Raw genomic sequence first — 27,039 nt, 5'->3', positions numbered from 1 at the left:
GTCTATCTGCCAACACAGATTTAATCTCCAGGAACCGTGCAGATGCTGTCTGGAAATCTGAGCTTGATTCTCATAAGAACCTTCCCCTTATAATATTTTATAAACAACTTTGGAAAGATTTTACCCTCTGTGATTAGCCATGTATCACCTCTCCCCATGCTTGTTGGTAATCAAATTGCTTAGACTTGTTTGCTTCCAAAATTGAAGCTGGCAATCTAGAAGCTGATGTTGATGCAAGGTATTTCCACTCTATCAGAATCACTTCATTTTCTCAACCAGCAAAAAAAAAAAAAAACCTCTTAGCCCCATCTCTACTTTCCCCAACTAGTGCTCTCACCTACTTCATTTTCCTCTGGCTATGGGGTTTGTAGAGTCTACCGAAGACAAAAAAAAATTACTTATTCCAGCTTTTATCTGTTTTTAAAAAATTATCCTAGACTTTACATACACTCATAAAAAATATTACTAAAAAAATTCACTTGTACTCATGAGTGTATGTAACATTTATTTATTTTTAGTTGAAATTAATAAAAATAACTTGGTTTAATTTTTTTCGTTTTCTTTCATTAAATTATTTGTTGTCACTGGCAATTACCAGCTTACATTTCCTTTAAATTCACATGCTCCATCTAGTGCCTTACTTGAGAATAGCATATATCATCAATCTTTGCTGAAGAATTCCTTAATGTGAAAATTATGAACTTCCAACTACAAGGTATTGAATTGAATGTTTCAAAGCTCAGAGAAATGGATAGATAGATAAGTGGATGGATGAATAGCAAAAGGCATTCTATTAAATCAAGAGGATAAGTTTTAATGACTCAAAAGTCATTTTCAAACCCCAGGAAAGTCTATACTGCTTTTTGCTAGATTCTTACTTGTTTTTTATGAGGCTCTAAGTATGTTGGCTGTCAAGTCTGGCCTCCTCGACAAATGGAGTTTGTGGGGTTAAAGCTTAGAAAGGAAGAAACTCAAAGTCCTGACTTGGGCTGGTTCCTGGAGTGTCAGTTCATGGGGGATGCAGGATAGTGAGTAGGACTGACCTTAGGTTTCAGGGATCAGGAAAAGGGGGAACTGGTGTCAGAATCCCTGGCTTAGGTGAGCTGGGAACAAGGGCAAGTCTGAAACATCAAGTCCAAAGAAATGGGTGGAGAGTAAGAACTAGATCTGAAGAGTGGGTGAGACAAGCAGAGGTTGAAAGTTCCGTAAGACAAAGGTAGGCACAGATCAAGCAGAGAAGATGGGAGAGACTTTGGAACGTCTTAGGCCCAGCCGATGAGTGAGAAACAAGCTGTAGAGGGTACCAAACTGGCTCGGACACTGTGGGGATTGTTCTCCTGGAATAAATTCCTGAAGTACTGCTGCCTTCACTACAGTTTCATCTCTATGCCAGCTTTATAGTTAAAACCATTTGTGCATGCGTGCTCTTTAATATCTCATCAATGGGCTACAGACTTCTTTGTTCAAGTTGCTGGCCCTGTGAAGGATTTTGACAAATATTATATATTTTGTCTGAAAGTAATCCCTTAATCCCTTAGCCTCTTCCTATCTGTCAACTATGCCTGTGGAAACAGTGACTTCCATGTAGGTAGGTCAAAACAGGGCTTCACATAGGTGTAGTGCATTCTTTCCTTTATCTCCAACTACGATGAAGAACAAAGCAAAAGGAGGCACTCCAAAGCATAACTCAAGATGGGAAGGAAATAAAAATGTTTTAGCCTAATAATTACAGGAGCTGTGCTAGTAAGAGAGATTAAACATTGCACTGAGAAATGCCTGATGGTATTTTGGGGACAGTCATGCTGTGACAGGACCATTGTGAAGGATACCTCCCTGTCAGCTCCTCCACAGTCAGGCTCAGAGCCCTCCTTCCATCCAAGAGTGGAACTGGAAGGAGTAGAGAATGACTAAGTCTCCCATCAGATTCCAGACACTAAAGGAAGTAAAATCTGTTGATGGTGGAGAAAAAAGGGGGAAGAGAAGAGAAGGAGTAAGAAAAAAGGTCCAGGCTCAAAGGTGGTGGTCCTCAAGACTCTAAGACAAAGGCTTCTAAGTGGCCATGGACAGAGCTCAGGAACAAACTGACAAGTTGAATAGATCAGAGGTACGTGAGAGATCAGAGGAACTCCCTTATCACCACATTCAATGGAGTCTATATAGTGAAGAAAATATTACTAAAAACTAGAGAAAGAGTACTATTATATTTCTTCCAAATCATTATTAACGTTTCAATATACCCTTTGATAACAAAGTTGATGAAAGAAAAACTTCTATTTGACTCTAACTATATAATCATGGACCTAGAATGAGAAAAACAATAGCAGACCATCTAGGTGTGATACCATTTTACCGAGAGTCAAGTATAGATAGAGATACCACCTAGATAACTTTAACTACTACATGAGCTCTATTTTGACCTAAAACGTAAGTTTGTATCTATCCAACAAACATTACAATACACAGACTTAAAGAACAGAACTGTTTGGGGAGAAATTATTATAATATCTCCCTATCTTTTCATCAAAGCACGGTTTGGGCCAGAATTCCAATTAATTAGCATCTTATCATCAATCATATTAAACAAAATGGGATATACTCACCTTCTCTAGGCAGCAAGAATCAGTGACAATACCAAAAAATTAAGTATTAATCTATTCATTCAGTTACAGACACACAGATAGCAGATACTACTTATATTGGTGTGGATTTATTTTGTGTCTGTTAGGAGGACAGATCTTTCTGTCATGGCCACCGAAAGATCCTTCACCTCCTATGTCAAGCATTCTCAGCACTTGATAAACTAATCATTTAGAAGTCATTCACTTACACTCATGAGTGTATGTAACATGGTGGACGTGGATGTGTGTGCATGTTTGCAGGTAAAAGAGGGAGTGAGTGAGCAAGGCTTACTGGGGAAGGCTAGACAGTTAAACAGTGAGAATCTGTTTTTAAAGGTCACTGCTGCAGGTTGAAAAGAAAATCAGAAAAGCTGAGGTCATCATTTTAATCCGCCTCAGGCAAATTGCAAGGGTAGAATAAAAATCCATTAAACAGAGCAGAAAACAACCAGCAACTTAATTCTTCTACCAAGTAATACTTAGAATAGCCCCCTGGCATTTGAAGATTTAACATTTGTGGTTTCGGTCAGTCCCAAGCCCCCTCAGGGGAAAGACATGCTGGATCTTGTAATTTTACTAAGGATTGCCGTTGAGCCCACAACAGGAGACTGGGAAGTAGGAGGCAATCACAGCACAGTCAACCCAGCACCTTCCCTACCTCTACTCACATTCCAGACAGTAGTTTTGCTCTTTTCCCACTAATTCTTGTGAGGTAATTAAAACAAAACATATTTTCATGTCTACTTCTCTGAACGTTAATGATAATATAAGATACTAGCTTATACTGATGAAGTCAGGGATTTATAAAACTGGTTTGGGGGAAAAGTCCTGTTGAAGACCAAGGAAATGGAAGCTGATGTAAAGGAAATGGCCAAATTGTTTAAAAGCACCCCAGACAAGTAAGTAAAAAAAGATAGCCCCCAACTACTGTTTACAGGATTTTAGGGCTTTTTAACCTCCTTTGAGACAGAAAGCCTTGGTTTTATAATTTCTCTACCATACCTGAATCAAATGTATGCTATGGCAAAATTATAAATTACTGGAGAAACTTAAATTCCAACAGTTACACTCATACACCTTAATCAGCATTAGGAAATGAGTATCAAATTTCAACACAATGGTGCTCTCCACAGCTGCCTCACATACATAATGTGAAAGGGAAATGGATCATGGCCTCACTTTCCACACAACTAGACCACTCAGAAGAATGCTTAGATCCAGGAGAAGGGAGATGTGGCCTCAGCATTCAAGCTCTTCTTCAGGCACACTGCAGCTCCTGCTCTATAGTGAATAAGCTCCAGTGATTCCCTAGCCTGGCCCTTGAACACTTACCTCTACAGAACTGAAGTAGACCACTGCCCTGTAACACTCTTGCCCCAGCTTCATTTCCCACCTACTCATGGTGACAAGGTAGCGGAAGGGGCATCCTCCCTACTCCCCTCTGCATTTCTCAGCCGTGCTTCTCCCTAACCAATCTTGCCCTTTTAAAAATGTCACATCATCCTTATATATCATCTCCTCCAGCACCTGACCCCCATTTTTCATTCTCTCTATCCATTCCCCTGGTGTCAGTTTTTGGTTTCCCTACCCCCCACCAATCACTTTGTTAATTCTTCCCACATGCTGAACTCAGGGTTCCTCAACTTGTCAACTCTCTAATAACTTTGATTTCTAGTGCCACTGAATTTGTCCACAAGTTCAGACATGACTAGTTCCCAGTTATTTCTCAAAAGTTCCCTTAAAAAAAAAAATCAGGCCCCTGGGTGGCTCAGCCGTTAAGCATCTGCCTTCGGTTCAGGTCATGATTCCAGGGTTCTGGGATTGAGCCTTGCATTGGGCTCTCCGCTCTGCAAGAAGCCTGCTTCTTCCTCTCCCACTCTCCCTGCTTGTGTTTCCTCTCTTGCTGTGTCTCTCTCTTTATCAAATAAATTTTAAAAATCTCAAAAAAAAAAAAAAAAGTTCCCAAAATCTCAGTTCTACAATTCCTTTCTCATCATCCATTCATGGAATCTGCTCTTTTTCAGCACTGCAACTGCCAGTCTCTTGACCCAGACCAGGCCTCAAAAGTTAGAAAGCCACTTCTGACTTCACTTTCTTCCAAATTCCAAAAAAGACCCCAAGGATACTCTCCTACTCATCATTATTCCCCTGCTCCCTTGTCCACCCATCATGTCTGTCAAGCTAGTCTCCAGTCGGAAGACCAGAATATCTGCTCTCCTACTCCTGCCCCTCGTTGCTAAGAATTTCTAGAGATAATAGACAGGAAAGGCAGTGGCGGTGATGGTACCTTTTTTGAGAGGTTCTGGTGTTGAATGCTCTCCTGAATGCTCTACATGCATTATGTTAAACAGTGACTAACTTCACTACAATGGAATGTTATTCAGTTAAGTTCCTCCTGGGTTTTCTGTGCTACTGAGCAATCATGTCCATCTTTAGTGGACCCTTTATAATATTCCTCTTGGTGGCTATTTTAAAGAGTTAACATTTTCCTGGTGTCCACAGCCCACTCCCAACTTTGAAACCACCTTAATTTTTTTTTAAGACAAAAGCCATTCACCAGAAGGTGCCTTATAGGACCCCCTCTCCCTATCCCCACCTTCACCCCTCATATTTTCTGGATAGCTTCATCTAACCTTTCTGTGTCTTTCCCAACCTAGACGTTCTCTCTTAAGGTCAACCCTCCTCTTAAGCCCTTGTTCCCACTTCCTCTTGCTTCTCTATATAAGATCCTCCCCCTTCACCTGTCCAAGTTTGCCCCATCCTTTAAGAACTTATCTTCTTCCCCTTCAAACCTTTAACTTCTCTCTCCCATAGAGAAAATACTAAAGTTCACAGAACATTCCCTGACTTTGCAGGAACAGTAAGACAGTTTTCCCTGAAGCCTGTAGGTCTCATTTCTCTGTATTTAGTTCTCAAAACTAAACAAGTCTTTCCAGCTGGGAGACCCAGGGCTGTCTGGAATACTGCATAACCCTTACAGAAAGCTGGAGACTTTATGTAATATCTGGAAATACCTGGCATTGCATTTGGTAGGTTAGGAAGAGGAAGCAAAATCTCTTTACTGATCTCTGTCTCTTAGTGTCTTTTAATTTCTGTTTGATTGCAGTCTTAATCATGGTAGAGAGGCTGCCCAGTTGGGGTAACACTTCTCAATATCTTCTGTTATTTGCAATTGCCATAATCTGCTCACTTGTCTCTCTGGCTCCTGCCTTGCCCAGCTTCAATCTATTCTCTACACTGCAATCAGAATGACCTTCCTGGAGCACACACCTGCTTAAAAACCTTCAGTGGCTTCTGAGTGCCTAAGAACAAATCCAAACTCCCTGGCCCATCATGACCTGGCCCCTGTCTGCCTTGGTTCTCCCACCCCCTGTTCCATGCCAAGCTCCAGCAAAGCCAACACTAAGTGTTCACCAAATTCCTTAAGCTCTCTCCAGCCTCCGTGCCTTTGCCCTTTGCTCATTGCTCATTATTCCCCTCTACCTAGAATAATCTCCTTCTTTAACTCTTCTATTTGTTCTTCAGGATGTTTCAAGGATCATCTTCCCACCAGTTCCAGGGGTCTTTTCCTCCGGGGTATTCTGGGAAGTATCCCAGAATCCCTTTATCCAGGTACTTTTCATGTTGAAATGTCCTCATCTGATTCTTGTCCATTTCACACACTGGCCTATGAGTTCTTTATCAGGAACTGTATCTGATTTGCCTTTGTAGTCCCTCTGTTCAGCAGACAGCCTGACACATGCACACATACAAATGTCTCTTGAATGAATAAATGAATAAACTATATTTTAAATGAGATAGAAATTGATGTTTTTAACATTCACTAGCTCAGTACTATTTATTTTTATGATGTTCTATGATAAATAGAGATGAATTTATACAAATTAAGGCTAAGCGGTAGGTAGTATTTAACAGAAATGAAGGGCTCTGAATTAAAAAAACCCCGGTATGCTACTTCTACCACAGATAACACCGTGAGGGTTAACTCTGTATCAAGAGCTATTCTACTTATTTTTTTATATATGGACTCACTTGACCCTCAAAAGAACTGCCATGTTAAAGATGATGAAACCTCTGAACAGACCAATGTAACAACCTGTCCCTGAGTAGCTAAGCTGGGGTTTAACCCTGGCAGGCCAGTGGCTTCAACCACCACACCACGCTGCCTGCCAGGCGATGGTAACTGCACAAAAAAGTGGTAGGTGGGCATCTGCCTCACTCATCTATGTACTTGCCTCAAATCTTCTTTCTTTGCCCCACCTTCTCTTGCAAACTCACAACTTCAGATATACTCAGTCACCAGCATCAAATGATATATTGGAGAGCTTTTCTGGGTGGGCTTAAAAAACACCTTGCCAGTTGCTACAAGGACGTAACAACGTGGGGTAGGTGGCAGATTAACAGTCAGTTACAGGTACTGTGTTTCCTTTAGAATTAATTTTCCTACCTCTTAAGGAGAGGGCTGTTTAAAGTTTTGATTCTTATTTGTGAGGTTGTGGGTTTATTATTTATTTACTTATTTAGTAATCTCTACACCCAAAGTAGTCTCTAACTCATGACCCCAAGATCAAGAGTTGCGCAATGCTCCACTTACTGAGCCAGCCAGGCACCAATGGTTGTGTGTGTGTGTGTGTGTGTGTGTTTAATGGCTTTGAAAGAAACACAAACTCCTGAGTGAAACTGAAGATTGCAAAGCCCCTGTAAGAAGCCTTTGCCACCAAATAAGGCTTCTGATAGCAAAGAAGTTTAAAGATAAAGAGAAATGAGAGAAACTGGGTGAGAGAGACTGGAGTCTGATTTTTAATGCTAAAAGAAGGAACATCTTTAAAAAGAGAATATACATCTGGACAGGCAAAATCAGGCAAATGTGAAAAAGTGGATAACTTTGCAACCTAAGTCTTAGAAATTGTTCTGCAGCAGATTTCAGAACATAGAGAAAAGGAGGAGAAGACTGATTCAACTTAGAGCATTTAAATGCTGGGACTGTTTTTTGGCTTGGTCTGTTTGATTTGATTTCCTCTTCATTTGTGGTGCTAGTGTTGTCTGTCCTGTGGTGTGTGGTGTGTGGTTTTGGGACAGTGGCTGGTGTACAGGAAGAAAAAGGATTTTAGTTCCCTGGTTTTGGGACAGTGGCTGGTGTACAGGAAGAAAAGGGATTTTAGTTCCCTGGGGCTTAAACACAAGTTCAAGAGTGTTCTTCAAAAAGGTACCAAGTTACAAGAATTTCTCTACCCTATGGGCAAGCCATAGAAACACAAATGAGAGGGGAAAGGGGGAAAGAGTAGGAAAAAACTTGTTTTGAGCTATCCGAAAGGAAACTTGGTGGTGGTAAAGAAAATCAGCAAGATATAGTCACCTTGAAACTATGCCTCCAGCTCCAAGAGTTCCCATGCTTTTTTGATTTGTAAACAGTGCTCTGCAGAATACACGAATATTTCCTTGTGACTAGTGATATTTTATCTCCAGTCCTTCAAATGTTCCTTTAATAATAATGGATTAGAGCTTATCTGCATCCTGTCCAGTTTTATAAAACCGAATAATTGCTGAGCTGGGAAGCAAGTTTATTTGCATTTAAAAAAAATTTTTAAAGAGAAATTCTGCCACCCTCTGGACAGAAACCAAAGATCTATTTCTTAGAGACTGCCACAAAATACCATTTTAAGAAACTGGAAACATTTATTTCTTTAAATCTACCCTTTAGAAAAATGGGGCAGGAAGGGAGAAACACAGTTGTTTTGGATAGCACAGATATCGGTGTGTTGTGGGGGCGGGGGGATCATTTAAAAATACTAAATTGCCTCTAAGGAATTTTTAACTAAATAGGGTCTCAGAGCACATTAGAGAAAAATCCTCCGTGTTTAACTTGTAATCTTTCCAAAATCACGTTACAGCTTACATTTCTGCTTTTTAATCAGCAACGGCTAAGTAAAGATTTCTCACACGAACTCAGCCGTGGCTGTTTTCATACAGCTACCGTTATTGGTTTGAAAAAATTCCAACATTTATTAAATATAAATATAGATGCATGTTGGTTTTTAACTAGAACATGAGGGCAGAGTGGGATTTCAGCCACAGTTGAGAGATATTAGCCATAAAAGCACAAACAGACAGCTTGTTTCTAAAGCTCTTCTGATCTCATCCACTGAGTATGGAGTACTTAATGTCATGTAAATGAAACTCTCAAAAATGGAGGGATGTGATAATTACCAGCACTAATGCTGAGCAAATCAAAACACATGACATGCCATTTTTACAAATAACCAGAGAGAACAAATAGGAAGATGCCATCTACCATACCTGGTTTTAACAACAGGGTTTAGATGCTTCTGATCTTGGAGGACCTTGGCCAGCTGTTTTTGCAGAAATAAAACCTTCCCGTGGGCTCCTTTAATAAATGGGTGGTCGAGGAGATGTGTGACAGAAGGCCGCCTTTCAAAATCCTTAATAAGACACCTGTTTGCAAAAACCAACAAACAATCCAAAGTACAATTTTAGATATCTGGTCCCCCTGCCAATATGAGAGAGACGAGGCAAAAAAGCTCATTTATAAAACCTGATCACTAACCTGACACAGCTCTTTCTTTATTCATATGTATCAGAGGGTAAAAAAAATAATAATTCTCTGCTGGTCAAATTAATTACATCAGAAATCTATTTTAGTTTGGGTTAAATCCATGTTGAAAAGAGTAAATTTTTGCCATCAACTGAATGTGAAATACTCAAAACACTGAAAAAAAAAAAGACTGATCAGACTGAATTTTCTGTCTGAACTTTCACTATAGAAAAATGTTTACAATGGAGGCAAGCTGGTAAGTTTATATACTTTAGAAACATATAAACATATATAAAAACATATGCTGTCACTCAAAAAAAAATCCTAATAGATGAAATGTCCACCATTTGATGGTAGGGAAAATGCATTCAGGAGTTTGCAAGGAAAGAAACTAATCATAAAGAAACCGTCACAGAGAAACTCCAACACCTTGATTTCTAATGTTTTCTGAAGCAGAAAAACCTCAGAACAGGAAGTGACTACAATATAATTCAGATGAACTGGAATGGAATTATGCAAACAGGGAACAAAAAGACCATTGAAAATGGTAAAAAATGGGTTGCATTTAAATTCCTCTGTGGTTAATTGGTTAAAACCACACTGGTGTAACCACTTTCCGTTTCAGATTCAAATGCCCTTTTCAAAGAAAACAATGATTTAGTATATTTTGCTGTATGCCCTATGTTACCCAAGATGATTCTGATACAAGGAAATTTCTAGTGCAATTGAATCTGATGAGTATCCCTCTAATTACCATTGCATTTCCATTCTGAGTAGCTGCCCTTGATAGGAGAAAGAAATTTCAACAACTGCCCTTTTAAGCTATCAGCCTTTAGTTCATTTTGGAAGCTTAGGATAAATGCTAAATGCCATTCTGCCCACTCTGAAACAAACATTTCCAGTTTCCCCAACAGTGATATACCAGCAACATCTAAAACACAACATATTTTAAATAAAGAAATGCACTCACAAATGGTTTAAAAAAAAAAAATCAGCGTCATCTTGAATATCTTCTCAAACATTTAAGCAGAGTTCTTAAAACAATCCTTAACTGTTGGATTTACAAAATGGCTTTAACCTTTGCAGTTTAAATTTCAAACCACTTTCATATCCCTCACCTCCTAGTCCTGAAGGTGAATTTCCCATCAGTCAGTTTAGGATGGATGCAAGGGATTTCCTATCTATTGGAACTGGAGCTTTCAGTTAGAAAAGGCAAAAGAACCTAGATTATCTCCATTCTGCTGCCTGCATGACTATAAATAATCTGCCTTGCCATGGGAAGAAATCAATCACATGACTGTTATGGGTTCAGGGGACTTTGGTATAATCTATTATTTTTCCCACCAAAAATAAAAGAAATAAGTGCACATTCTTAAAAAAAATACTATGTTCATGCCTGGGTGGCTCAGTCGGTTGGGTGTCTGCCTTCGGCTTGGGTCATGATCCCAGAGTCTTGGGATCAAGCCCAGTGTGTCGGGCTCCCTGCTTGACGGGGGAGTCTGCTTCTCCCTCTCCCACTCCCCCTGCTTGTGTTCCCTCTCTCTGTGTCTCTGTCAAATAAGTATATAAAATCTTTTAAAAAATACTATGTTCACGTCTTTATATTAGCAGTCTTCCCTGGATTCCATGTATATTCATCTGTACATGTGTATGTGACTACCAAAGGAAAATAAACACGGTTTCCCTAAGCACCTGGAAAATAAGGAACCTCCTGGTAGTAGTATGGTAAGTAGTACAGGTGTAGTGGCCCTGTCCTTCTAGCTGGAGGGATGGTAGATGAAGACTCCTAAAATGCAAAACAGTCTGTGTCCTCTGAGAGTTCCTACTGCAGACAGATGCACATGGTGCCTTCACATGCCCCCTACAGCCCTGGAGGGCATGCATTGGGCGGAAGTCCAGGAATCAAGCCTGCCCAGTGATCTGGGGCAGGTAGCACTACGTCTTTCTTGCCTTGAGCAGAACTAATGCAGCCCTCAACCACCTGCTGTCTACTGACAACACTTCAAATGAGTAAACTCAGGTCCAATACTGAGAGTGGGAGCCATATCCATTAATAAAAATTCAGAGCATGTGAATGAGAAATTGGGATGGAACTTCCTCTACTTTCCTCCACAGGTTAGAGGCCTTGGGAGACATTCCAGATGAGGCCTAGAAATAAGGTCCTTCTGGTACTTCAATAACTAAAGCTCTTTGGATAAGGTTTGAAGAGGCCAAGAAACCCAGAGTGCAGTTTTATGAAAATAGGTCTCTACTGGAGTCTGGGGATGCAATTAAAGGTGTTGTATCTTGCTTCATAATTTCAGCATCCAGCTGGGGGGAGAAAGGCTGCCAATAAGGTTGCTGGGTCATTTGGTATTTTGAAGAGGAACTCACTCTATATCACAGAAGGAATAAGAAATGGCAACTAAATCATAAAGTGAGATAATCAGACAGAAAAGAAACTAACAAGTGAATCTACTATCTCTTGAAGATCCCCAAAATGAAGATGGTAGATATTCTACTCTGTGGAAGTAATGTTCAAAAGGATTTGTTAGTTCTCTCAGTAAGACCTGAGTGGGCAGAATGTCATATCATTGGATCAGCAAAACTGAAAATGAGTGTATATGGGAAGAATGCTAAACAGAGTTGTGACATATCCAGCTGCACTAGAGGATTTTTAGGAGAAGGGCATAAAGACCTTGAGGGTATAGCCTTATTCTAAAACACTTCTGCATACTTTTCTCTCATGGGGAGCAAACAGCCAGACTGAAATGGAACTAGTGTTTTATTGATAGAGGATAGTACTACCTTAGGAACAGATATGGCTGAAAGTCACACATTACTAGGTCACTGGAGTCATATATCATTTCATTTGTTCGGCAAACATTTATTACACAGCCATAATTAGCCAAAATTAATTAATTCATAAAGAATCAAGACCATTTTCCTCAAGGATCTACAATCTAATTGGAAAGATGGATGCAAAAGAGGAACACAGGAAACAGCAAAAGCCAGTGTTTGCATCTATAATCAGAATAATAAATAATCACACAAAAGTATAGGGTTTTGAGCTAAGGGGCTGAAATTGTCTATTCTAACCCCCTTTTTCACGAGGTGAAGAAGTTCAGATCAAGTCCTGACAGAGATGAGGCCACTTCTCCGATTCCCACGGGAGAACCTTTCCTCCTCTGCACTATGCTGTTTAAAATGGCACAGATGCAACAGCACAGAACTGTAGGTGGGGCGGGGAGCATCAGTCAGGGAGGCCTTAGTGCAGGAGGTGAGAAGTGAAGCCGACTCGAGAGGATGTTTTTGGGACTAAACGGAACTCAGTTGTTGAAGAGGTAGAAGACATTTCAAAGTTGATAAACTGGATGGGCAAGGCAAGAAGCCAGACTGGGCAAGCTGTGTAGCCAGGAACTCAGAAGGCCACCAGAACATCCCCCTGTACCCCCTAAGCTGACTCCTTTAAAAGCCTAACAATAATTCTTTGCTTTAGTCCCTTTTCCAAATTTAACTAGAGTATATTCTTTATTGCTTAAGACTCCAAACCCATACTGTTTACATTTTTCAGCTTGTCATTTTTGTCTTATTCCCCATCCAGGCAGGGATTTAGTGGATTAAGATAGAACCGACTACTGGGGTCCATAAGAACACCTGACAGCCTCCATGTCCTTCATGAAAACATGGTAGAATCCTCCAACTTGACTTGGAGAACAAACATTGAAAACGAAGGAGTTATAATATGCTTATTCATTTCAGGATTGCTTTTTAAAGCAGGAACTGCAAATTCCAGATGCAGAATATTTTCTCCCAGCCAGGGACTGAGCAGTTTTTATAAACAAATGCACAGAATGTTGACCTCTGAATGGGAAAGAGGGTCCAGCCAGTGTGCGGTGAATTAGATGAAACACTAGACACATAACACATTCCACTGAAAAAATGAAACTACTGTTCTGGTCAAAAAGGTCTGAGAAACATCGGTGATTGTCTAAACAAGTTAAGTCTGGAGTTTTATAATGTACATGTGCATATTAAATGTTCTTAGAACTTCTAAGAAAGAAGATCTTCTTAGAAGATCTAAGAAAGATCAAGAAAATAGCTTGATCTTTTCAAACTGACTTGTCCACTAACTCTTTTTTGCATCAATGCAGAGCCCTCCAAATGACACCCTTTGAAAGGCTGTTGTGAGAAATCAGTACTAGACCCTCACAATGGGTGGCAGAGTCCTCATCTCAGTTGACAGAGGAGAAACACACAAAGTCCTGATTGTCAACAGCACATTTGAGACACCTATAGGCTGCTGTTTCTGTAGAAGTCAGTATCTCAAGCTGAGGAAATACATTTCCCAAGTTCAGTTCTTTCCAGAGTCCTTAACCCTGGGAAAAAAACTAAACAAGGACTAGATTTAGGGATACTACTTTTTTCCGAAGTCTTAAATAATTCTTTCACTCCTAGATGGTTTTTAATCATTTTTAAAAATCTGGATTTAGGTGTAGTTATCTCTGTGTTAAAAGGCAGAACAAAACAAATAAATTAAAAATTTTAAACTACGGGGGCACCTGGGTGGCTCAGTGGGTTAAAGCCTCTGCCTTCAGCTCAGGTCATCATCTTAGGGTCCTGGGATCGAGCCCCACATCGGGCTCTCTCTGCTCAGCAGGGAGCCTGCTTCCCCCGCCCCCGCCCCCCTCTGCCTGCCTTTCTGCCTACTTGTGGTCTCTCTCTGTCAAATACATAAATAAAATCTTTAAAAAAAATTTAACTACCATAAGATATATTTCCTGGATTTATAAGGCCATAGTGGGTGGTCTGAATAGGAAAGAAAAGTCCACCAGAGGGAAAAGGAAGCAAATTCCAGTCTTGAAGGAAACCAATCCATTACCTAATTTGAAATTCTAGTACCTTCCATCATAACTTCTTGGCTGAAGATTAATTCTCAAAATTCATTAGTGTCACCACATTAAACACAGGTTGCTGCAGCCATTTGCTGGGATCTCCCAGCCCAGCCTCTGCCAGAGACAGGCCAAAAGAAGACGTTTCCTAGCAAGAAACAAGGTCAGGCTCATGCATTGCACTCCAGAGCCCACGCAGCCAGTGTTCTTTCCATTCCCGAACGATAACACTGTCAAGACACAGCTGCCTTGTTGCTGCAAACTGCCATTTCATAACCAAAAAATCAGATGGCTGCAAGAGGAAGCTATTTATCAAGAGTCCCAGGCAGATGTTTAAATGAGTAAAACATACTTGATAAAGAGCAGCTGAAAAGTCAAAAACTAAAAATACTGGTGAACTGGTTGAGAAAAGCAGAAGCGTAAAGCAATCTTATTCTATGCAAAACTAGATCAGAACTTGGGATTTATGTCTCTTCGCATTTCTTTTTTAATATTCTGTTATGCTTTCTGCTGTTTTCTTGCAGTTTTCGATTGTGAAATGTTTGCTTTGGTACAGAATATCTAAACATTTTTGATCTGAGCAAATGTTTGTCTGCCCCGTGATACATCTTGCTGCCCTGCGGTTCCTATCATCCTCAGACAGAAGCCTGAGTGACAGAGGCCTCTGCATCAAAAGGAGAAAATCCTCTAGGGAATATACTAATTATAGGTTAAATATTGGAGCCTGTAGTGCTCTGTCTTGGAAGGAAATTTCCATTCTGGAAGACAGGACTATGACAAACACAGGCATTCTCCCAAGATGACTAATGCCTCCAAAGAAGGCAGGCTAAGAAACTTGACGATGCATATGTTATTTCAGCGAAACATCACCTCTCCATTTGGTGGACTATTTAACTGCATTTCAGTTTTCATGAAGTTGACAAATACTACACGTGTTGCGTTTTAAAGTCGTGCTGGCAAGATTGGAATGGCATGTTAACTTCACACCTGGGGTGAGAAAGTGGGCTCCTAACCTGAAACAGATAAGTGGGAACCAGAATTGCCTTCACTTTAGTCAGTGAGGGAGGTCTGTAGTTATTAATCGGAGAGAAACAGTATTCACTAAAAGGAAAAAAGCCCTGAGAAGGTAGGACAGAGGGTTTTAGAACAGGAAGCTAAGTCTGCTTTTGAGATGGGCTAACAGGTGCAGATTTTGTGTGGCAAAGTCAGAGAGAGACAACAGGCTATAGGACAACAGGACAGCTGCCACCTTGCTAGAGATACCAGGGCAAGGAGAACCCAGATGTAGGCTTAGAAAGTCAACAAGTCAGCCCAAGCTTCCAGCAAAGCGAGCAGCGCCATATGTCCAACACTGCATTTCCTGGAACCTGAGGCTGGAGACAGAGAAGAAACAATTTTTCTCACCCAAAGAAAGCTCAAAGGTGAAGAAGGCAACCAGAGAAAAAGCACAGGATGGGTGGAAGCCAAAAGACAGAATCCTCAAGTACTGCTTGTCTGGGGCACTAGCTCGGAGTCACAGCTGGAAGGCATGGAGGGAGACAATATATACTATGGACAATGGGCAGAATTAATGGCAGAGGAGGAAAAAGGAGTAAAAGTGCCAAGCAAAGGGGTGAAGTGAGGAGAAAGGCCAAGTGGAACCAGGCCAAGGCAAAGATCAAGTCTAGATGGAGTTCGGGGCACACAAAGTCTGTCCACAAGAAGCCAATGGAATAGGTGACAGGGGAAGTGCTGGTTTTATGATAGTCGTTACTGACATTCCTACTGTTTAATCTGTACTTCCAAATAATCATATGGCAGCTGCAGAAAACCAAGATGAGTATGACCTCCCCTGGACATGCCATAGCCAATAAAGGTCCTGATATTTGTGTCCTACAACCAAGGCAGTCTTAAGAACTGTAACCAGTGGCTCCAAGTCACCACCTTCTTGTTCTGGTTTTGTTTCATTCTTCCTTGGTTGTGAAAAGCACATTGCAATTAAATGTTTTTCCAGGCAACTCTAGCCATATAGTTCAGTCAGGTTGCCTCCAAAAAAATGAACTGCTACATCATTGCACAGCTCAGTGACTTGCTTATTGGACTGTTAATCTGTTCAAATCCCACCCTCTGCTTCAAAGCGTTGGGAAAGTCATCTCCGGGTGATGGGAATCCTGGGATGGCTCCCACTCTTGGGTTGCAGAGCTGCCAGTCTCAAGGGTTTGGGTCTTCGCTGCTCCTGCAAGTGCTACTGAGTCTCTCCTCTAGCAGCCACACCACTGCCTTTGGGGCCTCTATAAGAGGCTGAGGTTGGCTGCAGGTCAGCCCAAGACTGAGCCAGTACACCAGGCACTGGCCTTCGTTTCTTTGAAAGGTCTCCGCTTCAGGTGAAAATTAATGAAATATTTGCCTGAAGCACTCCAGGAAGATGAGGAGTAATCCAAGAGGGAAGTGAGGGCTGAATTTAGAGGAAGTGGTCATGGAACATGTGAGTGAGTCAGGGCAAAATAATCTAGGTTTAAATGGCAAGTCCATTTAAAAATATAGTAATCTTTAAGTTAGTTATTATCATAATATACATTCATGTAACATATGATATCGTTATATATTAAATATTACCAGTCTTAAATATTTAAAATAGTACCTTGGTTTATTTAAATAATGATGTCCTTAATCTCCAAACCCATGATTCTCTCAAGCATGGCGAATGTACTCACTCATACAGAAAAAATAATTGGTGCCTACTGTTGGGGCGATAACATAAAAAGGTTAAAAGCCAGACATTGAGGTCAAACTTAACTCTACTTTTTATGGATATGTGTTGATAGGCAAGTTAATCAAATTCTCTAAGCCTCAGTGTCTTCATCTGTAAAGCAGTAATAATGTCGTCATGGGGAGTAAATGAGATAATCCACGTACAGTGCCTGGCACAGTGAGCATTCAGTAAGTGCCAGTAAGTGCCAGCCATACCGGCCAGCCATTGGGGTGCTGGGGATAATGGTAAGTCAATCCATTGGGGGAAGACAGCCATGGCATGCCCAATTCCAAGCAGCATGAGTGCTATAAAAATAAATGTTTACGTGCAATGGCTCCTTGAGTTAGACTTGAATAATACTGTGTCCATAAATTAGCTACTTTTTCTCAATGCAATTCCCACCACTGCAGACAAAACTCCTGTCTGATAGATGTCCTAATCAAAACTTAGAAAGTTCTGGGGGAAGAGGGGATTTTGAGAGTCTGACAATTCAACAAAAGCAAAGAACTCTGGCATTTTCAAGTTCAATCCCGTAGGCACTCTTGTTTTTGAATGCCTGGCTACTTCCTTTGATTTAAAAATCAGTTACCACTTTGATAAACAGTTATGGTCTTTTTCGTAGTCCAGGCTTAAGTGCTGGGAGATATATGAATTCTAATCCTTCCCTTGATCCTATTTGCTACCCTGCCCAGAATTAAATCCCTAATTCCCATTTGTATGCATTTTTCCCCTACTAGGGGAAGCAATGGACAGTACCCAACCATCCCCTATGAGAAATAAACAACCAGTTCTATACTATAGTGCGTGACTATTACAAGTTCAGGACTACCTAGGACTGGGGTGGAAGCTAGGAGACTGCAAAACAAACAAAAGATATTATATGCTTCCATAAGAAACATATCTTCCAGGGTAATATACAACTTACATACATGAAATATTTAGTGAACCAGGTGGAACTGAACTCACTGATTCATTCCCACTTACTACGTATTTACTGTGAATGGCACTCTACCAAGTGCTTGTGGGGAAAAGATGCCTAGAGTGAGATGCTAGTTTTTATGGAATTTGTAAACAAGTAGTAAAATATATATGAACATAAATAATAATAAAGCCTGAGATGGATAAGCACTAGAGTAGCTCAGACAAAGTAAACAAATCTAGGCAGAAGAACAGGTGTTTCATGTGAGAACTGAATCTTGGTTCTTAAAAGTGAAAGGGATACTGACAGAAGAGTAGGAGAGGGGCATTCCCAGTGGAAGGTACAGTAGGAATAGAAGCCCATTGGTAAAATGCATGGCTCATATGGAGACAAAGCATAACAGAATATTGCGATTGTAATAGAAATAGGGGTGAAAATTTGGCTAGGAACATATTTTCCAGACCCTAGAAGGCCATGCTGGTAAACTTGAGTTTTCTTTCTTAAAATCACTGAACTGGTTTTTTTGAGGTGGGAGATAACTCAATTAGATCTTTGCTTTAGATAATGAACAGGCAACACATTATAGAGTAAATCAGAGGGAGGAAAAGAGGGTGGCCCTTTAGGAAGCATACAGTCTGAACTGAGGAAATGGGAAGGGAAAGGTGTTGATTATAGCTGTGAAACTTGAAGACAAGTCAGGAGTGTATAAAGAAAAAAGAAGGGGCCACTGGTAGAACCTTCGACCAACTTAAATTTAAATTTACAGGACGTAACTGCAGCTAAACCTTGGTCAACATAATAATCTACGTTTTATCTTCATTGCCCAAATGTAATCTCTCTCGGAGGAACCCAGGTCTTTATGTTACTGATTCAATGGTCTCTTATTACTTTTCATTCTACTCAGCTGCATCCAAGCTGTCATTGATGGCCACTGTTGACCTGCCCCACCTTCTTGAAACATTCTCTTTCTGTGCCTGAAGTGATGCTACATCTCTTATTTATCCTCTTACTTCTCTGACCACTCTTGCTCATTTATTTTCACTGCCACGTAGAGTAAGATGACAAAGAAGAGGAGATAGAGTACACATAGACAAGGCAGAGACAAAAAGGAATAGAAATAAAAGAACAGCATTTGTGCTCACAGGCTTGGAATCTGCTACTGAACACAGACTTTGCCCAGTGGATCAAATAAACCGAACTAAGTAATATGGAGAGGAATCACACTGTTTGAAGATGAACATCCTTATTCTTAGAGATTTGCAATCTCAAGCAAGTCTACAGATTCTGCTGAAAATAAGTTGGCTTAACTTTTATGTGTCTGTCTGGCACTAAGTGAAAATTAAAAGTATAAAAAAACCAGCAAAAACTATTCCATAAAATTCATAGTTGATTAATTACTGCAGATGACTTTTACAGTAGCTTTAATGTGATATAATTCATATACCATACAGTTTACCCTTTTAAAGCAAAGGCTTAGTATATTTATATAGTTCTATAAATATTACCATAATCAACTTTCTGACTATTTTGATGACTCCCAAAAGAAACCCTGTATCCATTAGCAGTCACTCCCCATTTCTCCTCAACCTTCTCAGTTCCAGGCAACTACCAATCTACTTTCTGTTTCTATGGATTTGCCAAATCTGGATATTTCATGTTATATATGTGGTCTTCCATGACTGGCTTCATTTACTTAGCATAATGCTTTCAAAGTTCATCCATGTTGCAGCATGGACCAATACTGCATCCTTTTTTTTTTTTGCTAAATAATGCTCCATTATATGGATATATCATATTTGTTTATCCATTCATCAGCTGATGGGCATTTGGTTAATTCTACTTTTAAGCTATTACGTATAATGCTGCTATGAACATTTGCATACACGTTCTTACGTGGACATATGTTTTCATTTCTCCTGGGTATATATACCCAGGAGTAGAATTACTGGATCATACAGTAATTTTATGTTTAACCTCTTGAGGAACTGCAAGACTGCTTTCTAAAGTGGCTGCTTCGCTTTACATTCCACATACACATACATTCTACATACATTTACATACACTGATATAAATTTACATTTATATCAGTGTATACAATTGATTTTTAAAACTTCATCTTGTTCTAGAAATAATTTGTCATCCTACAACAACAAATGCTTAAGGTATATGCCATAAGACAAGACAAAAAATAATCATAAGCAGACAAGAAAAATGAAAAAAAGGAGAAATTAGGGAAAAAATAGAAATTAGAATACCAAGTGAATTACTTTGGTAAAGGTGGCCACAAATTTGGCTCTGGGCTCTCTAGCAGCCAAACACGAATGGGAAAAAGCAATCTATTCTATATTTCTTTTTTTTTTTTTAAGATTTTATATATTTATTTTAGAGAGAAAGAGTGCATGCAGGAGCAGGGAGAGGGGCAGAGGAGGAGGGAAAGGGACAAAGCTCTGCACTGAGCCTGGAGCCCAATGTTGGGCTCCATCTTACCACCCTGAGATCAAGACCCAAGCTGAAATCAAGCCAAAATTGAGAGTCGGATGCCCAACCAACTGAGCAACCCAGGAGCCCCTGTTCTGCATTTCTTAAAATCCATGATATAAAAACAGACTACTGTTTGTAGAACCATGAAGATACAATAATGATGACTGGCAGGGACACTAGAGATATAGTTTCCCTGGGTTTTCATAGAAATGACTCTATATAACATAATGAATACTATTTCCCTCCAGTAAGCACAGCCATGAGTTTCATATAGCTTTATCGTATAACACTCTTCAATCCCAACTGATGTCTTCTATCAAAGAACTATTTAAAAAAATTCTCCCTGGGTGGCCAGTGAAAAGAGGCACAGAACCCTCTGATCTTTTTTTTTTTTTTCAATTTTTTAATTTTCTATTGACATGTAATGTATTATTAGCCCCAGGGGTACAGGTCTGTGAATCGCCAGGTTTACACACTTCACAGCACTCACCACAGCACATACCCTCCCCAATGTCTATAACCCAACCACCCTCTCCCTACCCTCCTCCCCCCAGCAACCTTCAGTTTGTTTTGTGAGATTAAGAGTCTCTTATGGGGGGCGCCTGGGTGGCTCAGTGGGTTAAAGCCTCTGCCTTCAGCTCAGGTCATGATCCCAGGGTCCTGGGATCGAGCCCCACATCGGGCTCTCTGCTCAGCAGGGAGCCTGCTTCCACCTCTCTCTCTATTTGCCTGCCTCTCTGCCTACTTGTGATCTCTGCCTGTCAAATAAATAAATAAAAATCTTTAAATAAAAAAAAAAGAGTCTCTTATGGTTTGTCTCCCTCCCAATCCCATCTTGTTTCATTTTTTCCTTCCCTCTCCCTCAAACCCTCCACATTGCCTCTCAAATTCTTCATATCAGGGAGATCATATGATAATTATCTTTCTCTGAATGACTTATTTCACTCAGCCTAATACCCTCTAGTTCCAGCTACGGCATTGCAAAAGGCAAGATTTCATTCTTTTGATGGCTGCATAGTATTCCACTGTATATATATATACCACATCATCTTTATCCATTCATCTGTTGATGGACAGCTATGTTCTTTCCATAGTTTGGTATTGTGGACACTGCTGCTATAAACATTCAGGAGCATGTGCCCCTTCAGATCACTGCATTTGTATCTTTAGGGTAAATACCCAGTAGTGTGATTGCTGGGTCATAGGGTAGCTCTATTTTCAACTTTTTGAGGAACCTCCATGCTGTTTTCCAGAGTGCAGCAGCTTGCATTCCCACCAACAGTGTAGGACGGTTCCCCTTTCTCTGCATCCTCACCAGCATCTGTCGTTTACTGACTTGTTAATTTTAGCCATTCTGACTGGTGTGAGGTGGTATCTCACTGTGGTTTTGATTTGTATCTACCTGATGCCGAGTGATGTGGAGCATTTTTTCACATGTCTGTTGGCCATATGGATGTTTTCTTGACAGAAATGTCTGTTCAAGTCCTCTGGCCATTTCTTGATTGGATTATTTGTTCTTTGGGTGTTGAGTTTGATAAGTTCCTTATAGACTTTGGATACTAGCCCTTTATCTGATATGCCAGTTTGCAAATATCTTCTCCCATTCTGTCAGTTGTCTTCTGGTTTTGTTTACTGTTTCCTTTGCTGTGCAAAAGCTTTTGATCTTGATGAAGTCCCAATAGTTCATTTTTGCTTCCCTCGCCTTTGGCGATGTTTCTAGGAAAAAGTTGCTGCCTGTATTCTCCTCAAGGATTTTGATGGATTCCTTTCTCACATTGAGGTCCTTCATCCGTTTTGAGTCTGTTTTTGTGTGTGGTGTAAGGATATGGCCCAGTTTCATTTTTCTGCATGTGGCTGTCCAATTTTCCCAACACCATTTGTTGAAGAGACTCTCTTTTTTCCATTGGACACTGTTTCCTGCTTTGTAGAAGATTAGTTGACCAGAGTTGAGGGTCCATTTCTGGGCTCTCTATTCTCTTCCATTGATCTATGTGTCTGTTTTTGTGCCAGTACCATACTGTCTTGATGATGACAGCTTTGTAATAGAGCTTGAAGTCTGGAATTGTGATGCCACCAACTTTGGCTTTCTTTTTCAACATTGCTCTGGCTACTTGAGGCCTTTTCTGGTTCCATATAAATTTTAGGATTATTTGTTCCATTTCTTTGAAAAAAATGGATGGGATTTTGATAGGGATTGCATTAAACGTGTAGATTGCTTTAGGTACCATAGACATTTTCACAACAGTTGTTCTTCCAATCCATGAGCATGGAATATTTTTCCATTTCTTTGTGTCTTCCTCAATTTCTTTCATGAGTACTTCAAAGTTTTCTGAGTACAGATTCTTTGCCTCTTAAGAACCCTCTGATCTTAATCCAGAGCTAAATCTACCAGCAACTTGGTAAATTTTTAGTCAGGGCTCTTGATTCTTAAAATGCTAAATGCAGTGCCCAGATGCTGGCATCCATCAAGGAAAGGCAGTTGACCACTGAACAACATGGGTTTGAACTCCATAGGTCCAGTTATATGTGGATTTTTTTCAATAAATACAGCATAAGATTGTATATGTATTTCCTCTTCCTTATATTTTAAATATGTTTTCCTCTTACTTTATTGTTAGTATTGTTAGTATACAGTATATAATGCATATAACACAATATATGTGTTAATAGACTATTTATGTTAATAGTAAGGCTTCCAGTCAACAGTAGGCTATTAATAGTGTTTCTGGGTATCAAAAGTTATTTGCAGATTTTCAGCTGTGTGGGGAATTGGTGCCTCTACCCCCTCCCCCGTTCAAAGGTCAACTGAACTATTCATTGCCAAGAATGGAAAGAAAATTGCTGAAAATTTTAGCCCATGAATGAAAAGCAACCTAAAGGAGGAAGCAATTTAATCCCACAGGTGAGGTTTGAGAGAAGGCAAGAAGAGGACTGAAGCTTTGCACAAGTGGGCATGGAAATAATAGGACCATCAAATTTACTTTTTAAATGACAACAATAATGCTTCCAACTAAGATTTCAGGCCACAATATATGGTGGAGGTGGAGACAGGAGGAAGATTAGATTGAGAGGAACAATAATGGCCAAGAGTTTGAACAGTCTGGTTGACATCATGTCTGCTCACATTTAGCACCCCTCAGTGTGTGCTTTTTTTGGTAAAGACTTAGATAGACTAAACACTGGCTGATTGCCAATTGTATGAATATTATTGATGGTATGAAATCAAATTGTGGAAAATAAACTAGGCCAGATTTTCATTAATAACCTAACCATTATTGAAAAGCCTGGAGAAAATACTGTCAGATAATAAGTAGCTATAAATGTCATGCAAATCAGGATTTTGCATAGCTATCAGCAGCCTCGGTTTGTTTGCCTGAGAACACAAACCATCACCATGCCTGTCACCTGCCATCCCTCTGCCCAACTTCTGAGCAAAAAAAAAAAAAAAATGCTTCAAAGGGCAATGAACTCTAAGACCTAAATGATTGTTTCTGTTGCACTTTGGAGAGAAGGTTCTTCCTGAGGAAGTGGCCACCCAAGGAAGCCAGTTAGTGTGAGCCTTTGTGCTTTTAGGCCAAGAAATGAACACTTCGCCCCCTAGGGATGTCAATCCAGTGCCTTGTTCAAGCACTAAATTTTTGTAAGATAAAATATTTTTCTTTTTTAGGCAAGGGAATGAGTAAAGATACCAACTGCCAAAGAGAGCCTAGGGAGTCCTTAACACTTTTCCATTAACATGAAGGAGCAGAACAGCTCCATCTATTACATCAAAGCCTCATCAGAGATCCTAATCCTTTCTGAAAGGAACTCTCAGGCAGCCAAGCCTTTAATTTGCTGAATAATAGGTCCCCTGATTAACCCTTGCAAAGCAAATGTTCCCAGGGGTTGAGAAAGAAAGGGGTGGGGGTTGGGATGTCTCCTACTCCCACTATTAGTGAACTAACTCCATGCATAGTTTTCTAAGTGATTAGTTTTCTGTTTTCCTTTTCCATTTTCCCTGTTCACTCTCTCTCATGGGAATACACTACTTCCCTGCTATCATGCGTCCTGAGCTTCAAGCCACTGTAACTCAGTGACATGCATAGATAGGTGATGTGGAATGACTTGTGTTGCCAAATATACTCATGTCATAAATCAGTAACATGAAAGGTCCTTTCAGTACCATTTACCAACAACCCCACTCTGTGACAAGCCACTTGTGCTCTGGGGGAAAAAAGACAGAAAGAAGAGAACGAAAGAGAGGAGAGGAGAAGAGAAAGGAAAGGAAAAGGGAAAGGAAAGAGAAAAGAAAGGGGGAAAGGAAAAAGGAAAGGGTAAAAAGGAAAGGAAAGGGGAAATAAGGAAAGGAAAAAGAAAAAAGAAGAGGACTAGGAACCCACAATTAGAAGGAAGGGAAAAGAAAAAAAGGAAGAGAGGGAATAATGTCAGCTCAGGCATTTCCCCTATCTATTCTAATTAAACAGATGTCTTGTGTTAAAAAAAAGAAAGAAAGAAAGAAAGAAAAGGGGGTGGATAATCCTCCTTGTGGTATCCTACTGCCAGAGGAAGACAACTGTATACTATGTTGCCAAGGACAGGTAACAAGATAGATCAGTCCTGGGTTTCACAGTAGTGTATATTAATAAATCACATACATATTGGGACTTCTGCTCATTATATAAGATAATGAGATGAATGATTGAATGTATGACACCGTGGTCAATTATAATGTGGAGGATATAAATTCTGTTGTGCTGAGGACATTTATCTCTGTATTGATCTGGCTTGGCAAGCAAGGATCATAAATTACTAGCCTTCCACAACTGTAAGATAAATACTCTAATAACACAATGCCACCAACTCCTGTTTTCCCAATAAATTTCCATATGGTTTCAGTTAAAGAAGCAAAATGCAGTGAATGGTTTTCTTAATTTTTATTTTATTGTCAAAAATTCGGGGCACCTGGGTGGCTCAGTGGGTTGAGCCTCTGCCTTCGCTCAGGTCATGACCTCAGGGTCCTGGGATCAAGCCCCACATTGGGCTCTCTGCTCAGCAGGGAGACTGCTTTCTCTTCTCTCTCTGCCTGCCTCTCTGCCTACTTGTGATCTCTCTAATATATAAATAAAATCTTATAAAAAAAATTATATGCAGAATGAAGACCATAGAGAAGTCCTGTCTATCCCAAATAGCAGTGTGCTAGGGCCAACACACACAAGTTCCCTAGATATTATTGTTACATTTTCAGGACCTTTGTGATCTGATTGATGTTACATTGGTAGCCTGAAATTGGCTATGGTGGGGCTATTTACACCACAAAATCAATAAATGATATGAATCAGCCTCCCAGCCCTATTCAGCCAGTTGTTAAATATCAATGCTCATGGACAAGAGATCTTGGGGGAAACTGGTAATTCAAAAGCACTGTGATACCAGTACAAATCTCTTTTTACCACCTTTCCCCTCTAATTCTTTTTTTTTCCCCTTCATTTCCTACCTTCTGTTGGATTGACAGAGTTTTCTATTAGATCCTTTTTTCCTTCTGTTGTTTTAGAAACTAGGCGTTATTTTCCTATAGTTTTAGACATTATCCTGCATGTTTAAAATATCTACTTAACTATAAACTTGCCAGTAGTTCTGTCCTCTTCTTGAGCACAAGAATCTATGCATGCCTTAACCATGAACTGAACACTGCCCCTCCTTGAACTCTGATTGTTTAGATTTTATCCCAAATCATTTTCCTTCTTATGGTTAAAAGTTACTTATTTTACCATTCAGAGTGCTCTATGAAACTATTTCATTTCAAATGAATTTATGCTTCATTCATTGTGGTGAATAGTTGTCTTTCTTAGCTTAGCCTTTCTTAGCCTCTTCATGTGTTTTGAAATTTCAGTTGGCAGGCTCACTTTGAGGAGGAGAATTTTTCCCTCTCACTTTCTTTCTGTGCTCATCCTCTTAATGTATTGACTTTAGGGTTGTGTCTTCTTGGATCCCTAAGTCTCTAGCCCAGAGCCAGGTTTTAGAATGCCATTTTGTGCTCCTGTCCCAAGGTTTTATTAGGTATATGGAAGAGCTCATCATTGTGGCAGCAGAGGGTCTAGCTGCTTATATATCCTACCGTATATAGGTAGGATATATAAGCATAGTCCTTATATATCTTAGTCCTGGGTGATGGTCAGCAATTCCCCAGCTGCTGGAGAACACACAGAGGAAACTGCTATAGTTAGAGCACAGCATCATATGACCTCTCCCTTATCCCATTTTCTTCCTCAGCTTCTTTTTATCAGCCTACAAGAACTACCCCACACACTGGCTTTAGGCAGGAGTCCAATTCTGGACACTATCTTGCTTGGAGCTCTCTTAGTCCTTTTACCCAGAGGAGCCAAACTTAAAGCCATCACTGCTTGCTTCTGATCCCAGCAGACTTATGGCTTCCACTCAGCTGAGCATTTTGTGTTCTTATTCCATTATCATCTGTCTCAATATTTAGATTCCTTCCTTCCTTCCCTAGTAATATTTTTGGTCTTTCTTTTTTATATGCCTTTGTTACATTTTTTGGAAAAGTATAAAGTTAAAGATCCCCTTTCACAGAAATTTGTGCATAGAAACAAAGACAAAAATCCTTCAAACTCAAAATTGTCCAATAATTTCTTCTGCTTACTTCCCTCCTAAATTGTTTCTTTGGTAATATCTACTGCTCTGAAGAATGTATTAATAATGTATATGACCAAGATTAACATCTAGGAGATATGACCTGGCTCTTATTTTATAGAGAGGAAACAAAGTCTAGGTCATAGGCTTCAAAATCCCCCACTTCTTGATTCTTACCCATCACACCTACATACTTACTCCCTTAAGGTAGCCTCAGCATGGCAATGTTTATGTTAGAA

At 40.0% G+C, this 27,039-nt stretch overlaps 1 protein-coding gene across 1 annotated transcript in view; it reads right to left on the bottom strand.

The window, feature by feature from the left end:
* LOC111140755 (myosin IIIB) overlaps positions 1 to 27,039 on the bottom strand; it is a 427,320-nt gene that overhangs the window by 228,519 nt on the left and 171,762 nt on the right. The window contains exon 11 of the mRNA XM_022492953.1: positions 8,916 to 9,071. Within this exon, the coding sequence (XP_022348661.1) occupies positions 8,916 to 9,071 (156 nt within the window). The remainder of the gene's footprint in view (positions 1 to 8,915; positions 9,072 to 27,039) is intronic.

Source organism: Enhydra lutris, unplaced genomic scaffold (assembly GCF_002288905.1).
Source record: "Enhydra lutris kenyoni isolate GAN:26980312 unplaced genomic scaffold, ASM228890v2 scaffoldscaffold1, whole genome shotgun sequence".
Lineage (NCBI taxonomy): Eukaryota > Metazoa > Chordata > Mammalia > Carnivora > Mustelidae > Enhydra > Enhydra lutris.
The sequence above is the reverse complement of the archived record's forward strand: the minus strand, read 5'-3'. Positions and strand labels throughout refer to the sequence as shown.